This window comes from Lucilia cuprina, chromosome 4 (genome assembly GCF_022045245.1).
Source record: "Lucilia cuprina isolate Lc7/37 chromosome 4, ASM2204524v1, whole genome shotgun sequence".
Lineage (NCBI taxonomy): Eukaryota > Metazoa > Arthropoda > Insecta > Diptera > Calliphoridae > Lucilia > Lucilia cuprina.
Genome location: NC_060952.1, coordinates 37494806 through 37511868, shown reverse-complemented (window position 1 = coordinate 37511868; position 17063 = coordinate 37494806). Strand labels below are relative to the sequence as shown.

The window sequence follows — 17063 nt, the reverse complement described above, 5'->3', positions numbered from 1 at the left end:
TACTTACTTCTCTTCTCTTCACAAGTGTATCTGTTTATGAAGTATGTCATTTTCCAGTAATATGTTCAGACAGTAAATTACACATTAGTATATTTATATGTATTTTTTTCATTATTTTATTTATTTTTATTTTTACTTGAAGTCTTTTGTTTTTTTTTTTAATAAAGATTATTATGTTACTATTTAAGTTACCATATGTATGTTTGTAATTTGCAAATAATTTTTTTTTTATATGTATATAATTTTCGTTTATTTAATATTTATTTTATATGTGTTTATGCTATTTCATTATGATTTATGTGTTATTGATAGGATTATTATCAGAGTAATATTATTTTGTTGATGATAATGACAATGATTTTATATTTAAAATATTATATTTCGTAAATTTTTCGTATAATTGTTATTTAGTATTTTATTGTTTGTATTGTTTTTTCTTTAAAATACTTGTTAAATTATAAATTTAAATAAATAAAATTTTTACATAATATCATAAATTAAATAGAATATTTGATTTAAAATAGTTCAAAATAATCGTTTACATAATAAATGTCTGGGAAATACATAAATAGCTTTGAAAGCTATAGAAGCAAAAATATCAAAGTGCATTTTATAAATTTTAATTGTTATTAATTTTTTAAAATTAAAATTTATTAAGTATTCATTAAAATTTATTGTTCTTAAAAATGTAGTTCTTTGATAAACAGTTATGAATAAGATAGTTAACACAGAATAAAGAGGGTATTTTTGACGAAACTTTAGAGACATTTTTTGGAGATTACAGCTTTTGCATAAATTTTCCTTAATTTAAAAATATAAAGTTTTTATTGATAATCTGTAAATTTTTCAAATCATGTGGTTTATACTATTTACACAATTTTTAAACACAACAAAATATTGCATAAATTAAATAGCAATAATTTAAATAATATAGTAACTTAATTTGTAATATAGTAAGTTAGTTAAAATTTAACCACACTTAAACCAAATATTTTTATTAAAATGTGGTTGATTTTTTTTAAATAATATTAACTTGTTTATTTTTTTCTATAAATAAAAATTTATGATTTTAAATTTTCTAACTACATTAAAGTTTCTTAAATATTTATTATATAATTTTTATTTACATGTCAAGTATTTCTTTTCATAACTATAATTAATTTATTGTATACATTTTTTATTTGTAATTTTTGTTGTCTTCTTTTTCTATAAAATCTATGATCTTCTCTAAAAATTATTATTGTTTCGATACTGGTGTATTTAATTATAAATTTATAATTTAACAAAATAATAATATAAGCAATTTATAGAAATAAAAATTATTTAGCATGGAACTAGAAATATCTGAGAAAAGTTTTAAAACTTACACCAACTTCGTATGTAGAAGTTCCTGATGTGTGTGTGTGTTTTTTTTTTTAAATACCTTCCGTAATCCCAAGGTGGCCTTTTTTAACTTCAGGCTGCACTAGAAACCTCTTAACCATCAGCCTTTGCTAATAGTAAGACTCGCAATAGCAACTTAAATGATCAACGTACTAAGTGTAAGCATTCTGCTCTAATACTACAGCTAAATGTTCTTTTCAATATTAGAAACATTAAAGAATAATTGGAATCATCAACTGTGATAATTCCACTAATAACACTGTATGCGAGAACTCATATCCCGCAAAAATTATTGGTATTAGCTTATCATGAAGTACATGATAAGCTAGTACCAAAATCACACCCATATAAATATCCCAGCAAAAACTCGGTAATTGGTTTTACTTCTACAACCACTTACTTTTCAATAACTACTACTTACCATTTGCATTACTTCAAAGTACTCTAGTAATTACTTTCTTTTATAAACTTATTTTCTGCTTTGTCATATTGTGTACACAATTTAATTTGATTGTGAGTTAAGAATTATGTTTTACAAATAAGAAAACAAAATTAAATTTGTAAAACAACATCTTTGTAAGCGAAATTGTAAGTACTTCTTTAACTCCTTCCTTTGTAAGCGAGCGTTGAATTATTTGCCACCAATATCATCACCATGTTAAAATCGGCGCTAGTATTGTTTTGAATACGAAGATTTGCGGCAGTTTACATGTATACAGCACGATCGCATACGAACTTCTCAAGAAGAGCGTCAAAAATACAAATATTATATTTAGTTGCTTTGCAGCATTCAACAAAGTAGGTTGATGTCGCTTTGTTTCAGAAATTGCAAACGCAATTTGAAAAAAACAAAAACACAACTTCAAAAACAAGACATAATTTACAACATACACCCTAAATAATATTCTAGAATGCATAACAATGAAAGTAAATAAGATCATTCTTATTTGATACTTTTTTTGTACATTTTATTTTGAAATGTTCTTTCTATGTGAAGAAATTATCATTGTTATGTCCATTGATTATATTTTGTTTATAAATATTCCCAATATATAGTAATGCAAATTAATCTTCAAAATTGTAAATAGCCAAATATTTTTTTCAGTGCAAATACCAATAGTGTGTGTGTTGTGGTGGCTTTTTTTATCTGTCTCTGTATACGCTTGTGTAAGGTGTATACAGACGTATTGAGAGTACTATTAACATTTTAACTCATGACTTGTTAAGTAAATTTTTCCAGGAATAATTGAAGTACATTTTGTTTTGAAAACAACATGGACCACAGTCTTTGCTAAATCATGATCATATTGCACAAGGTAGTAGTCTTAGAATTACCCCCGTATAATGTTTAAGTGGATTACATGGTCCTTACCTTGGACATTACAATGTTAAATGTTAATGGTATTCATGGACCAGTTCTAGTCTTTTGAGAAGTACTCAATGGAAACATATTTGTCCAAGTCACAATCAGTATTGTATGGTTGTATCGTAGTATGCCATATTTTTTTGAAAAATTTTTATGACATACAAGGCTACAACGATACGACATGGATTGTAAATTGGACAATTGTTATTTAAAGTTTCAAATTAATAGACTAGTTAATAGAATAGACTACAAATTAGTCAATAGACTAATCTATAGAATAGTCAATAGACACGTCCATAGATTAGTTAATCAGTCAATAGACTAATCTATGTCAATCTAGTCAATGGAAAATAATATACATTAATCAATAGACCAGTCAATAGACTAGCATTTAGATTAGTGAATAGTCAATAGACTATTAGTCTTAGAGTAGTCTTTAGATTAGTTAACAGGGGATCTATATACCAGTCAATGGACTATTCTATACATTAGTCAATATAGAAATCTATAGATTCAACAATGAATAAGTCAATAATGTAGTCTATACATTAGTCAATAGAGTTAGCAGAATAGTCAAAAGACTAGTCTATATATTAGTATAAAGACCTCTCTATAGATTAGTTAATAGATATAGTCTGAAACACAAACACCATCAATTTAATAGGACCACTCTAATAAACTTATTTTAAGTAAAAGCAAAAGCAGAAATATAAACACATTATTATACCAGAATTTTTTTTTCAAATATTGTCAATCAATTCAATTAATAAATATTTCGTTAATAAATTTTGATTTATATATGTACTCTTAATACTATTACAATATTTTATACAGACTTAAATTGTTATCATATATTTAAACATTTAAGATAATATTTAATATATTGCAATATTAATATGTATTTATATGTTAATTTAATGATGATATTTTAAACATATTTGATTAAAAAAAATCTCTTATAAATTTGTTTGCTGTGAATAATTGAAAATTGTATTTTATTTATAGTTTTATATTTCGTATTAAAAGATGATTATGTGTGTTTTTTAATATATAATTGCAATATTAATATGTATGTTATTATATATGTTTTGATTATGACAGTAATATAAAGTTGATATTAAGTTTTCATTATGTTTTTTCCTTTTTGATATTCATACATGTATCATTTAAATGTTGTTATTTTATGTTTCTATATATAATTATAATGGAAGACTCAAACTACTTTGAAATATACATAAAATATATAATTATGTGATTTTTCTATATATACACAAATGAGAAAGACATGTTTTAAAAGTAGTATATATTAGTTAAATTAATTTTAATAGAAACGATAATAAACAAAATGTATAAAATTCAAAATAAATAATATAACACAGTATGCATTTAAACAGCCAACTGTACGTATGATTGATATAATCAAGTTTTTATTTAGTAACAACTCATACGCTCCGTATAACAGACAAAGACGACTATGGACTTGCCTATTGACAAGTATAACAGACAAAGACGACTATGGACTTGTCAATAGACACTACTAGTCAATAAACTATTCTACATTAGTGAAAATACTTAACTAGAGATAAGTCAAAAACAAGTCTAGTCAACATATTCTAGTCAGTGGACTATTATATAGATTAGTAAATAAAAAAGTCAATAGATTAGTCAATAATCTTGTCTATACTGTATTCAATAGAATTGTCTACAGACAAGTCATTCGATTAGTCTATAGATTATTCAGTAGAATAGTCTATAATTACTCTATAGACCAGTCTAGTTAATGGACAGATTTATATATAAGTCTATTATTTATCAATAAAATATATTACAGACTAGTTTAGTCTGTTAATAGAGTAATCTTTAGTATAAATACTAGTATATAGTTTAGTTAATGGAATATTTTATTGATTAGTAAATAGACTATTCTATACCTTATTCAATAGAATAGAGTTTTAATTAGCCAAAAGACTAGTATAATGATTAGCCAATAGACAAGGCTGTAGATTAATTGATAGATTAATCAATGTACTATTCTTTAGTTTAGTCAACATTAACCAATACACTTACCTATTAATAAGTCAGTAGTCTATCTTATAAATTTGTCAATAGACTAACTCAGTATAGGCTAAAATATTAGTCAATAACCTTGTCAAAAACTAGTCAAAGGGCTTAAATACTCATTCATAGATTAGACCTTGAATTAAGTCTTTAGACATATCCAGTTACTTAGTCACTATAGTAGCCTATAGTCAGTCTAGACCAGTCAGACTTTAACAACATTAACTAACTTTTCCTTCAATAAGATCTTTAATGTTTTAAAAATAGGAAGCTAAATTTTTTCCGCAGCTCCTAACCATTATGTTATCATCATGTTTCGCACACAACACACACACACATACTTTCTCTTCAAAAATATTCTGTTTATTTAGTTATAATTATAAAAAATAAACTTTCTTAGAAATTAAAAAAGGTCACGGTTGCGAAAAATACCTTTGTCAAAATCCTATGTTTAAACAATGATTAATTATAATTAAATGTTTAACATGATGTTTGCAACAAGAAAAAAAAAACACACGCAATAAAAGCAAACAACTTTTTCCTTTCTCCTAACTAAACAGCTCTATTAAACATTTTTAACACCAAACCAAAAAAAAAATATGAAAACAAAATTTGTTCTTTAAAATTATTTACAAATATTAATGGGTTAAATATGCTGTTCTTAATTTTAACACTTAAAATGCTTAAATAAAAAAAGAAACAACAAGAAAAGGAAACTCTAAAAACAGAAGAAACTTGAAAAAATTTAAAACCCCACAGAACGTATAAGTGTTTGGGAAAAGTAGAATATGTAACAAATTTAATAACACTCATACGCTGTGGAAAACAGCAGCAACAACAACAACAACAACAACAACATATTTAAGGCCTCAATTTTAGCAGATATTGTTAATGTATATGTGTGCTGGTTTATAAATTTTCCTTTTTTTTCACTCATTTTAATTTTTCATATGAAAGTGAAACAGAAAAAGTTTTCTAGTGAATTTCAAAATATATATTAAACAAAAAATGAAACAAGTGTTTCAGTTTTGTTTTCTCCTTTTCTGTTTTCCACTTCCTACAAACAACATGCTGAAAACAAAATTACAAAGTTTGTTTTGAACAATTCTGGAAAAAAACATACTAAAAAATGCAAAAAAAGGAAAAATATTTATGGTTGTTGAAGCAAGAGAAAAAATGCCATAATTTAAACTTTAATAATGAGGAGTTTTGAGTTTTTCAACATTAAAATGAAAAAATGTGGTATTTTTTGTAAATATAATTTTATTAAATTGTAAAACATATTCATATGTATGTGTTATTGATCTTAAACAACAAAAGGGATATATGTTTCAATATGAATATACTTATATATAAACTTTTATGACATTTACTTTAATTAATTTATGATAATAAATGTTGCACTTTTTAACTTAATTACATAAATTTAGAAATTTTAAAATTAGAAAAATAATTAAAATACATTAAAGATACTGACTGAATGATGATGATTTATCATCGCACAGCCCCTAGAAACTTAAAATTTTTAGATTTATTAATTATGAACTTAAACTGCAATATTTGTAAAAAAAATGTTTTTTGGGAAGAAGAATAGGGATAACGAGAAATTTTGTTTTATTCAAACTCATTATGCAAATTTTTAAAAAATAAAAAAAAAATAATTCTCTTACATAAAATAAGCTATTGGTTTTATGGAATTCGGGTACTAAACCTTATTAGGTACCAAATTCGACTACTTTTTGAAAACAAATCTTTTCTTTATCAAATTAATGTAGATTTGTATCATTTGAGTTTTATCTGTGATGCACTTAAAAGAAAAGTCTATACCTATCTGTCTTACTGATTAGTCAATAAACTAGGTTATACATTAGTCAGTAAAATAGTCTATAAATTAGTCTTAAGATTAGAGTAGTATATAGATTAGTCAATAAACATGTCAATAGATTTTATATAGTCCAGTCAATTAGATTAGCCTATAGATTAGCCAATAAACTAGCTTTTAGAGTTGTAAATAGACTAGTTTAAAGGTTATTGTATTATTTAGTCAATAGAATAATATGTTACTTATCCAATAATCTCTTCATCTATCCATCTGTTAAATCAATTTTTGAACCCCTGATATCTTCGGGATCCAAATCTATGCTATCTAGCTATCTAACATGATATCTAGTAGTTTCCCAAATAAAATCAACAAACTTCGTCTATAAATAACGAAGAAAATGAATCATTAAATAATGATATTTGTTTCAAAAAACAACAACAAAACTGCTTATTAAAAAAAGTATGTTTGGATGTGAGTAGATCAGAGGAGCTCAAGATTGTCTTTTCATAGCACGCGTGATATGAAATGTATCAATGTATGTGTATCAACTCTGAGTTTTATACACTATAGGTTTAATTCTTCTTCCTTTTATAATGAGCCATATAAGTTGGTTTGCTCTCAACTTTAAAAACAAAATCAAATAAGTTGCTGATTAACACTTGTCGAAGAAAGTTGTGTGTGTGTGTGTGTATTTGAGCACCACTGGTGTAGATTCTCTTGCTTTGTCTACTTTTTGTATGACTTACTGACTGTTTAAAAAGAGGAGAAAAGTAAGCTTTTCTCTATAATGGAAAACCAAAACAGGATCCTTAGTAAATTATAATTTATTAGAGGGACATGAGTGAAAAAGAATCTAAGGAACTTGTTCGTACTTTTTCTTTATTGAAATGATAAATTTTGATATTTACATGAAATTTTTAACTAAAGGAAAATAAGAGGTACTTAATGAATTGTTTATACCCTGTACGAAAGATATTATGCGTCTGTTTGTAATAACCAAACATAAAGTATACCAATCGGATCAGAATCACTTTTAAAGACGATTTAGCTCTGTCCGTCTGTCTGTGTTTCTATGTAAAGCTTGTGCATACTTAAAAATGGTTTGATGGAATTTGGAACATACACTTCTTTTGAAGAACGAACGCTATTAAATTTGGTTGAAATCGGTCCATTATTTCTCTTAGCCCCTAAGGATTTTGGGCTCATAATTGCGTTAAACGTTTTTTTGTTTCATTTCTCAATAATGCGGAAGCAAAACACATGAAATTAAAAATTTTAAGAACAATTAGTTTGGTCCATAATTAACCAAATATCAAAAAAAGTTTTTTTTTTAATTTGATTCATATTTTATAATTCCTTCCAAAATATTTTGTAAGGTATTCATATAGGAATAAAATATTTTAACTTGATAAAGTCAGTTTATTAAAATATCATACAGATTCATAGTTAGTTATTTTGAAAGGAGAATGTATACACATCAAATCCGAAGAAATACACCTAGGTCTCTATCGGACCTGTTGTGCGCTGCAAATTAAAAATAAATAAAAAATATTTACACAAATTGTTATAAAATTAAAACAAAAGAAAATATTTTAATTTAATATTTACTGCACAATTTGCTTTTAATTATTGTTGAATGCTTTACACCATTTCCTTTAAAATACATTTTTAATTTAATTTATTTAACTTTAAGTTAATTATAACTTGTACGTTTTAGTTTTATTCTGCTTTTTAGACTTTTCATTTGGATTTTACAAACAACTTCCGTTTACATTTCCTTTAAAGAATCCTGTTAAACTGTTACAATTAAGTTTTTTTCCTTAACACACTAGTTTCTGTTAGGAGTTTGTAACATTTATTTAATTATAATATTTACTTTTTTTCTCAACATCGTTGTCTGCTAATTAGCTTTATGTTTTAAGCACAAAAAAAGAGCAAAAAGAAAATAAATGTTATAATACAGTTGTTGGCTGTTTATGAAAATATGCACAAGTTTAAAGAAAACCAAAGAAGAAAAAAGACAAAGAAAAATAAAACAACTAAAATGTCATGAAATTGTTTACATTTTTATTTCATTTCTTTCGTTCAAAAAAGAAATACAACAAAAATGTAAAACAACTTCTTTTGTATTGTTTAAACAAAACAACTCCCTGACTGACACATTCTGTTTTCTACTGATCTGTTTTTCTAACCATTTGTAACATACATACTGTTATTCCCATGCTCTGGCTCTCTCTTCTCTCTTACATTTCCCCTTAAACATTTTGTTAGATTTTTTTTTAATTTTCATCATGCCTTCAATTGTTTTACTTTGTTGCTGTTTTCCTTGCCACACTATTTTTAATTACAACCGTTATTTTTAAACAAAGATTATATCATTACGTTCGGCATTCGGTTTGGGTACGGGGGGCTGACGTTGAAATGCATACACATTGACAATTAATTGTGCCAAGAAAATAAAGAAAAATAAAACGATTAGTGTTAAATATAAAAAAATATCGCGCCACATCACTACAACTGCAACCACAACACACAAGCACACACACACACTTACAATAACAACCAATCCAACCAACAAGGATTAAAAGCCAAAACTCTTAGCTCGTGAGTGTAAGCGTGGTGTTTGTATATATTTTAAAACCTCACTGTTGTTGTCGTTTAATATACCTCGACGTTAGCTGTGAGTATCTTTTAATTTTTATTTATGTAAAATGCACGTGTATAATGAAATGTCTTGTGTTGAGGTTAAAAGGAAAATATTAAAACATTTTCTAACTGAAAAGTAAAAGTGAGAAGATGCAAATGGGGAGGTTAACTAACTGTAGGGATTTAATATAAGTTTTCCTGTTGTTTTTCTTTACTTTTAGAAGTTGATGTAATGGATATTAATGTAACCAAGTCATTTTCATTTTATTACTGCCAGTATGGTTTACCAACACCTGCTGCTTTTCTACTGCTCTTCCCCTGACTCTAACTCTGGTTGTCTATTGTGTGTTATTAACCGAAGAGCTGACTGGCTGATGTCTTGATGTTAATTTACGCTCGCTGGTTCTTTTGTTATGTAGATTTTGACTTAGTCTTCTTGTAAACTGTGTTTTCTAGTTTTCCAGCAACTAAAAAGTTGTTTTAGTTTGTTAAATAAGCAGCTGTATTCGTTTAGTTTTTTTGTCCTCTTTGCTGCTTTACTGTTATTTTCTTTACTCTAGGCACTGAACTCAACTGCACTGCACTTTTATTGTCTAATATTGCACTTTTGCCATGTGGTGGTTTTTTGCTTCATGTAACAGTTATAAAAAATTGCTTGGTTTATTGTTAAACTTGCTATTTTCCCTTGTTGTTCCAGCTTTAACTTATCTGGTTCAATTTAGTCGCTTTTTGTAGCTGTGTTTATTTTATTTAAATAATGTTGTTTTTGTCTCTGCAGTTGCTCCCTTTTTGTTATTTTAACATTTGTTGCAATTTCGTTTGTTTCCTTTTCCTGTTCTATAATCCAGTAGTTACTGCTGCTACGATTGCTCTTATTGTTGTTGTAGTTAAAACATTGTTCATACCTTGTTAGTTTTATGTTACGCTTGTTATTTTCCACAATATTTGTCATCTTTTTGTTACTGTTTGCGTTTATTAAACGAGTCAGTTTTCCTATGTTTTTTTTTCACATCCGTTTCCGTATTATATTTTCTTTTAAAATAGCTCTCTTGCTAGCTTTAGGCATTATGTGTTAATATTAAATTTTTTTCGGTGGGAATTTTTACACCTGTAAATAGTGTTAGAAAAAAGATGAAAATGTCAGTTTTAAGATTTTATATTTCTTGGGTAGCGAAAATGTGTAAAGTAAGTCAAGCGTATAAAGCTATAAAATCCATTTTAATCTTAAAGTTTTTTCTTGTGTTGAAATGATAAATTGTGCGTATGAAAATGAACTGAACTAGAACTGAACTAGAACTGAACTAGAACTGAACTAGAACTGAACTAGAACTGAACTAGAACTGAACTAGAACTGAACTAGAACTGAACTAGAACTGAACTAGAACTGAACTAGAACTGAACTAGAACTGAACTAGAACTGAACTAGAACTGAACTAGAACTGAACTAGAACTGAACTAGAACTGAACTAGAACTGAACTAGAACTGAACTGGAACTGAACTAGAACTGAACGAGAACTAGAAAAAACTGACACTGGCGAAGCAGAAAAACCAAGCTTTAAAACCGGTTGAAAGACCGAATCGATCATCCTAATATGTAGTCAAAACATTTTTAGTTGTTTTAATACTGGTCGTAAATGCATTATTCAAATATGTTAGTTAGAAAATAGTATTATTTAATGTACTAAATATATTAAGCATTTAATGGCAAATTGTTTCTAACAATATTTTCCTAACTTTCACTTCAAAAGCAATATTAAAACTAAACAAGTAAGAGTTCTAAGTATATTCTGCTGAGCCGAAACGTATATACCCTTCGCTATTGTGTATTAAAAAATAACAGTTTATCTTGCCGCCAAAGCATTCACAAAAATGCAAATTTTTATCAAATTAAAAAAGGTGGACCGCATTTTTGCTCAAATCTCTACGATGACGGCCCGATGTATGAATTCTGAATGACTTGGAATTTACAGATATTTGGGGTCTGTTAAAAACTGATTTAAACGTACACACGGATAGACATACAGACTGGTCGACGGACATGGCTAAATCGACTCTGCAATCTACAAGAACTCATAATAGAATGAAGATTATATTATATAGATTACAAATAGAATGATGATTTTATATATACCCTTCTTTTGAAGATCGAGAGAGAAAAAAATAAATAACAAATATATTTCTATTAAATAGAAACCAATTTAAAATATACTTACGTATCAAATTGAAGGAAATTCACATGAAACTTAACAATTATATATGTACATACATACTACCACTTAAGTATGTATAAATGTTGTTGCATGCAAAAAAACCAAAAATGTGATACAACACTATACTTATACAAACATATATGTATGTAATCTCTTATACATACACATATATTTATCCTTTCACAATAAAGTTTTAATGGTATAAAAATAGATATAATATGCTTTTATATACATGTGTCGTGATAAGTTTCTATACCCAAATGATGCAAGTTTTTTTTTGATTTCCTTTTTTCGGTTAAAAAATAAAGATAAACTGAAACAAAAGAAAATAGTAAATCCTCTTAAGGAAAAAATGTGAAATGGGAAACTAACAAACTATATCAAATACAGTTTGCAAAGCAAATATATAAAAATATACTGAAATAGTTTGATCAGGAATTTTATATATCGAGTATTGTAGAATTTAATATACGCACAAATTTAAAAAAAATTTTTGAGTTTAGCTGAGATTAGAAATAAATGTACTATATTCACGACATTTTGATAGCCTTTGTCAGGTGTTAAGATTATATTAAGTTTCTTGTACTTTAAAGCTTAGAAACAATTATTGTTGACTTTCAAACTTTTTGTATCATAGAGAAATAATGGCTAATAAAACTTATATATATATATATATAATATATATATATATATATATATATATATATATTATATATATATATTATATATATAATATATAATATAATATATATATATATATATAATATAATATATATATATATATATATATATATATATATATATATATCATTAGACATACATAGTTCATTTAGATCTATTGATGTCCATTCTTCTGTCTGTTATATAGATAGTAGAAATGTACATAGATTAAATAATTATAAGTTTGAATACATATTTTGTAGTTTTCTTTGTAAACTGAATATTCAAAGAAAAGATGAATAAATACTTCAGAGATAGGACAAATACACATACACACACATAGAAATATTTTTACAAAAAATCTTCTGAGTGTTAGAATTCCTGTGATATTAGACATTTTAAGGACGATAAAACAAAAACAAGAATAAAATTTTTTCCCTCAATGATCAAGAAGTACTAGATGAAGCTAATATGACTTTAAGAAACTGAAAATTTTACTTTTTTATTTCTATTAAGTATAAATAATCATACTTTAAAATCTTTTTACTTAAATGAATAAGTATACTAAAATCTACTTAAACCCAACAGTTTTAAAAGTCACTAAATAAAGATATTTTATTTATTGCAAATATTCTTTTCCACTTAGTCAAAATTTAAAGATGTTTGTTTGCCCTCTGTTAGTCTTATAAACTAGTTCCAGTTCAGTTCTAGTTCAGTTCTAGTTCAGTTCTAGGTCAGTTCTAGTTCAGTTCTAGTTCAGTTCTAGTTCAGTTCTAGTTCAGTTCTAGTTCAGTTCTAGTTCAGTTCTAGTTCAGTTCTAGTACAGTTCTAGTTCAGTTCTAGTTCAGTTCTACTTCAGTTCTAGTTCAGTTCTAGTTCAGTTCTAGTTCAGTTCTAGTTCAGTTCTAGTTCAGTTCTAGTTCAGTTCTAGTTCAGTTCTAGTTCAGTTCTAGTTCAGTTCTAGTTCAGTTCTAGTTCAGTTCTAGTTCAGTTCTAGTTCAGTTCTAGTTCAGTTCTAGTTCAGTTCTAGTTCAGTTCTAGTTCAGTTCTAGTTCAGTTCTAGTTCAGTTCTAGTTCAGTTCTAGTTCAGTTCTAGTTCAGTTCTAGTTCAGTTCTAGTTCAGTTCTAGTTCAGTTCTAGTTCAGTTCTAGTTCAGTTCTAGTTCAGTTCTAGTTCAGTTCTAGTTCAGTTCTAGTTCAGTTCTAGTTCAGTTCTAGTTCAGTTCTAGTTCAGTTCTAGTTCAGTTCTAGTTCAGTTCTAGTTCAGTTCTAGTTCAGTTCTAGTTCAGTTCTAGTTCAGTTCTAGTTCAGTTCTAGTTCAGTTCTAGTTCAGTTCTAGTTCAGTCCTTCAGTTCTAGTTCAGTTCTAGTTCAGTTCTAGTTCAGTTCTAGTTCATTCTAGTTCAGTTCTAGTTCAGTTCTAGTTCAGTTCTAGTTCAGTTTCTAGTTCAGTTCTAGTTCAGTTCTAGTTCAGTTCTAGTTCAGTTCTAGTTCAGTTCTAGTTCAGTTCTAGTTCAGTTCTAGTTCAGTTCTAGTTCAGTTCTAGTTCAGTTCTAGTTCAGTTCTAGTTCAGTTCTAGTTCAGTTCTAGTTCAGTTCTAGTTCAGTTCTAGTTCAGTTCTAGTTCAGTTCTAGTTCAGTTCTAGTTCAGTTCTAGTTCAGTTCTAGTTCAGTTCTAGTTCAGTTCTAGTTCAGTTCTAGTTCAGTTCTAGTTCAGTTCTAGTTCAGTTCTAGTTCAGTTCTAGTTCAGTTCTAGTTCAGTTCTAGTTCAGTTCTAGTTCAGTTCTAGTTCAGTTCTAGTTCAGTTCTAGTTCAGTTCTAGTTCAGTTCTAGTTCAGTTCTAGTTCAGTTCTAGTTCAGTTCTAGTTCAGTTCTAGTTCAGTTCTAGTTCAGTTCTAGTTCAGTTCTAGTTCAGTTCTAGTTCAGTTCTAGTTCAGTTCTAGTTCAGTTTTTTTCAGTTCTAGTTCAGTTCTAGTTCAGTTCTAGTTCAGTTCTAGTTCAGTTCTAGTTCAGTTCTAGTTCAGTTTAGTTCAGTTCTAGTTCAGTTCTAGTTCAGTTCTAGTTCAGTTCTAGTTCAGTTCTAGTTCAGTTCTAGTTCAGTTCTAGTTCAGTTCTAGTTCAGTTCTAGTTCAGTTCTAGTTCAGTTCTAGTTCAGTTCTAGTTCAGTTCTAGTTCAGTTCTAGTTCAGTTCTAGTTCAGTTCTAGTTCAGTTCTAGTTCAGTTCTAGTTCAGTTCTAGTTCAGTTCTAGTTCAGTTCTAGTTCAGTTCTAGTTCAGTTCTAGTTCAGTTTAGTTCAGTTCTAGTTCAGTTCTAGTTCAGTTCTAGTTCAGTTCTAGTTCAGTTCTAGTTCAGTTCTAGTTCAGTTCTAGTTCAGTTCTAGTTCAGTTCTAGTTCAGTTCTAGTTCAGTTCTAGTTCAGTTCTAGTTTCAGTTCTAGTTCAGTTCTAGTTCAGTTCTAGTTCAGTTCTAGTTCAGTTCTAGTTCAGTTCTAGTTCAGTTCTAGTTCAGTTCTAGTTCAGTTCTAGTTCAGTTCTAGTTCAGTTCTAGTTCAGTTCTAGTTCAGTTCTAGTTCAGTTCTAGTTCAGTTCTAGTTCAGTTCTAGTTCAGTTCTAGTTCAGTTCTAGTTCAGTTCTAGTTCAGTTCTAGTTCAGTTCTAGTTCAGTTCTAGTTCAGTTCTAGTTCAGTTCTAGTTCAGTTCTAGTTCAGTTCTAATACAGTTCTAGTTCAGTTCTAGTTCAGTTCTAGTTTAGTTCTAGTTCAGTTCTAGTTCAGTTCTAGTTCAGTTCTAGTTCAGTTCTAGTTCAGTTCTAGTTCAGTTCTAGTTCAGTTCTAGTTTAGTTCTAGTTCTAGTTCAGTTCTAGTTCAGTTCTAGTTCAGTACTAGTTCAGTTCTAGTTCAATTCTAGTTCAGTTCTAGTTCTATTGTCTATCCCATAGACTACTCTATGAACTAGTTTGTTAATGTAAATTGTTCCATTGATTACTCGTTATACTGACAAAACAAATTTATGGTCTATAGGCTAGACTTGTCTATAACCAAGTGTATTTGAAAATATCTGGACTTATTTTACTAGTTGTATATAAACTATCTTTCAAAAAATTGGTAAATGACAATCATATGTTAGATCAAATTGCCTCAAAAACTTCTGGGCTTTATGAGTTCATATAGAAAATGCGACAAATGCATGCAAGACACGACAAGCATTCATGGTTTGTTTCTTTTACTTTTATTTACCATTGCAAATCTCCTTAGTTTAGTTCCAAAATTGTATACCCTCTAAGCCCTTACTGCTTGGGTTTAGAAAAAAGTGTTAGTGCTAGCATTCGAGTAGTGCTTGTTAGCGTGTTAATGCAAGTGTGTCTATGTGTATTTCATTATTATTTTTTTCACAACTTCCCTTTCCTATTGAACAGACATTCAGTCAGTCAGTTGATTTGGATAATTTAACTTCCAGCTGTAAGGGAGTGTGCAAGTATTACGCATGAGTGCATTAAAAAGTCTGAGAGGTATTTGTACACAGAGAGAAATCAAACTTGTTTAGCTTAAGTTACAGCAAACATGTTCTTTTTGGAATTGATTGCGGAATTCTAAAATTTAAAAAAAATGTTTCAAAATTTTTTTGCATTTCATTTAGCTTAACGAAATTTCGGTTGTTAAAATCAAACTTTTATTTGTTTGTTTCAAGTGCATATGTATGTTTTCTCTGTGTATTTGTATCCATGTTAGCTTACTTGTACTTTATATGTTAAAGGAAATATTCGTAGTTAACAGTGAGTTCAGTTCTTAGTTTTTTTTATTTTGTTTTCTTTCCAGGCATAAATAAACAATCTATATAGAACTTTATGTTGCCATGGCGAGAAGTTGTTATTTTTACAAGTCATTTTTATATTGCAGGAAATGTATGTTTATTTCTTGTCTGCTTTTTTATTTAGCACAGTGCAATTAAAATTGTTTAGTATAAAATATGTTTTTTTTTATTTAATTACGCACTTTTTATACGTACATCACTGTGTGGCTGTAACTATGTTCATTATGATGGCACCATTTCCCGATTTTTTTTTTATTTTTGATTTTTAAAGTTTCAATGATAAATCTGCTTAAATTCTAATAAGAATTGTCATGAATTTTTATTTTGGTGCCCCTTAATTTTTTTCTATCTCACACGCTCAATAATTCATAAATGTGTTATGAATGTGTGTGAAATGTTTGAAAAGTTTCAGCTTTTAATTAGAGTTGTATTGGAATAATTGAAGTAATATAAAGTTTAAAAATATAATAATTGGGAAAATAAAAGAACATATTCAATGATAATAAAAAATTATAAAATAATAAGTAAATATTAAATCAGACATTTATAACGAAAAGTTTTTATATAATGGTAAAGGAATTTATAAATTAAAAATATGTTTTAATTATTTATTCTACTTACTCCGCAGATTATATAATATTATCAAGAAACTCACCTGAAAAAAAAAAATATTAATTTTAATTTATTAAAAAAATTATTAAAACTATAGAAGAAATTCATAAACTTTTCAATTCAAAATCATAATAAACAGAGCTATACCAAAGGTTATAGCATAAGTAATAGTCAATACTATAATCTGGATTACAGTAAGGACAGTATATTTACTATAATCATGAGTAGTTAGGACTATAGTCAGGATTATAGTCTACACAACACTTTACATAGTCAAACAAAGTGTTGCCTATTGTCTATGTTAGGACTACAGACAGGACTATTGGATATACTATATAATGTACAATATTCTGGACTAGTTGAGTTCTAGTTCAGTTCTAGTTCAGTTCTAAATCAGCTCTAGTTCAGTTCTAGTTAAGTTCTAGTTAAGTTCTAGTTCAGTTCTAGTTCAGTTCTAGTTCAGTTCTAGTTCAGTTCTAGTTCAGTTCTAGTTCAGTTCTA

The 17063-nt window shown here is 27.5% G+C and overlaps 2 protein-coding genes across 11 annotated transcripts in view; one reads left to right on the top strand and one right to left on the bottom strand.

The window, feature by feature from the left end:
- The window catches only part of LOC111681032 (tropomodulin), a 178171-nt gene that overhangs the window by 80021 nt on the left and 81087 nt on the right, over positions 1-17063 (top strand). The window lies entirely within an intron of this gene.
- Positions 8118-17063, bottom strand: part of LOC111681031 — a 19905-nt gene continuing 10959 nt past the window's right edge. The window contains exon 2 of the mRNA XM_046949150.1: positions 8118-10383. Within this exon, the coding sequence (XP_046805106.1) occupies positions 8989-9138 (150 nt within the window). The 5' untranslated portion in view covers positions 9139-10383 and the 3' untranslated portion in view covers positions 8118-8988. The remainder of the gene's footprint in view (positions 10384-17063) is intronic.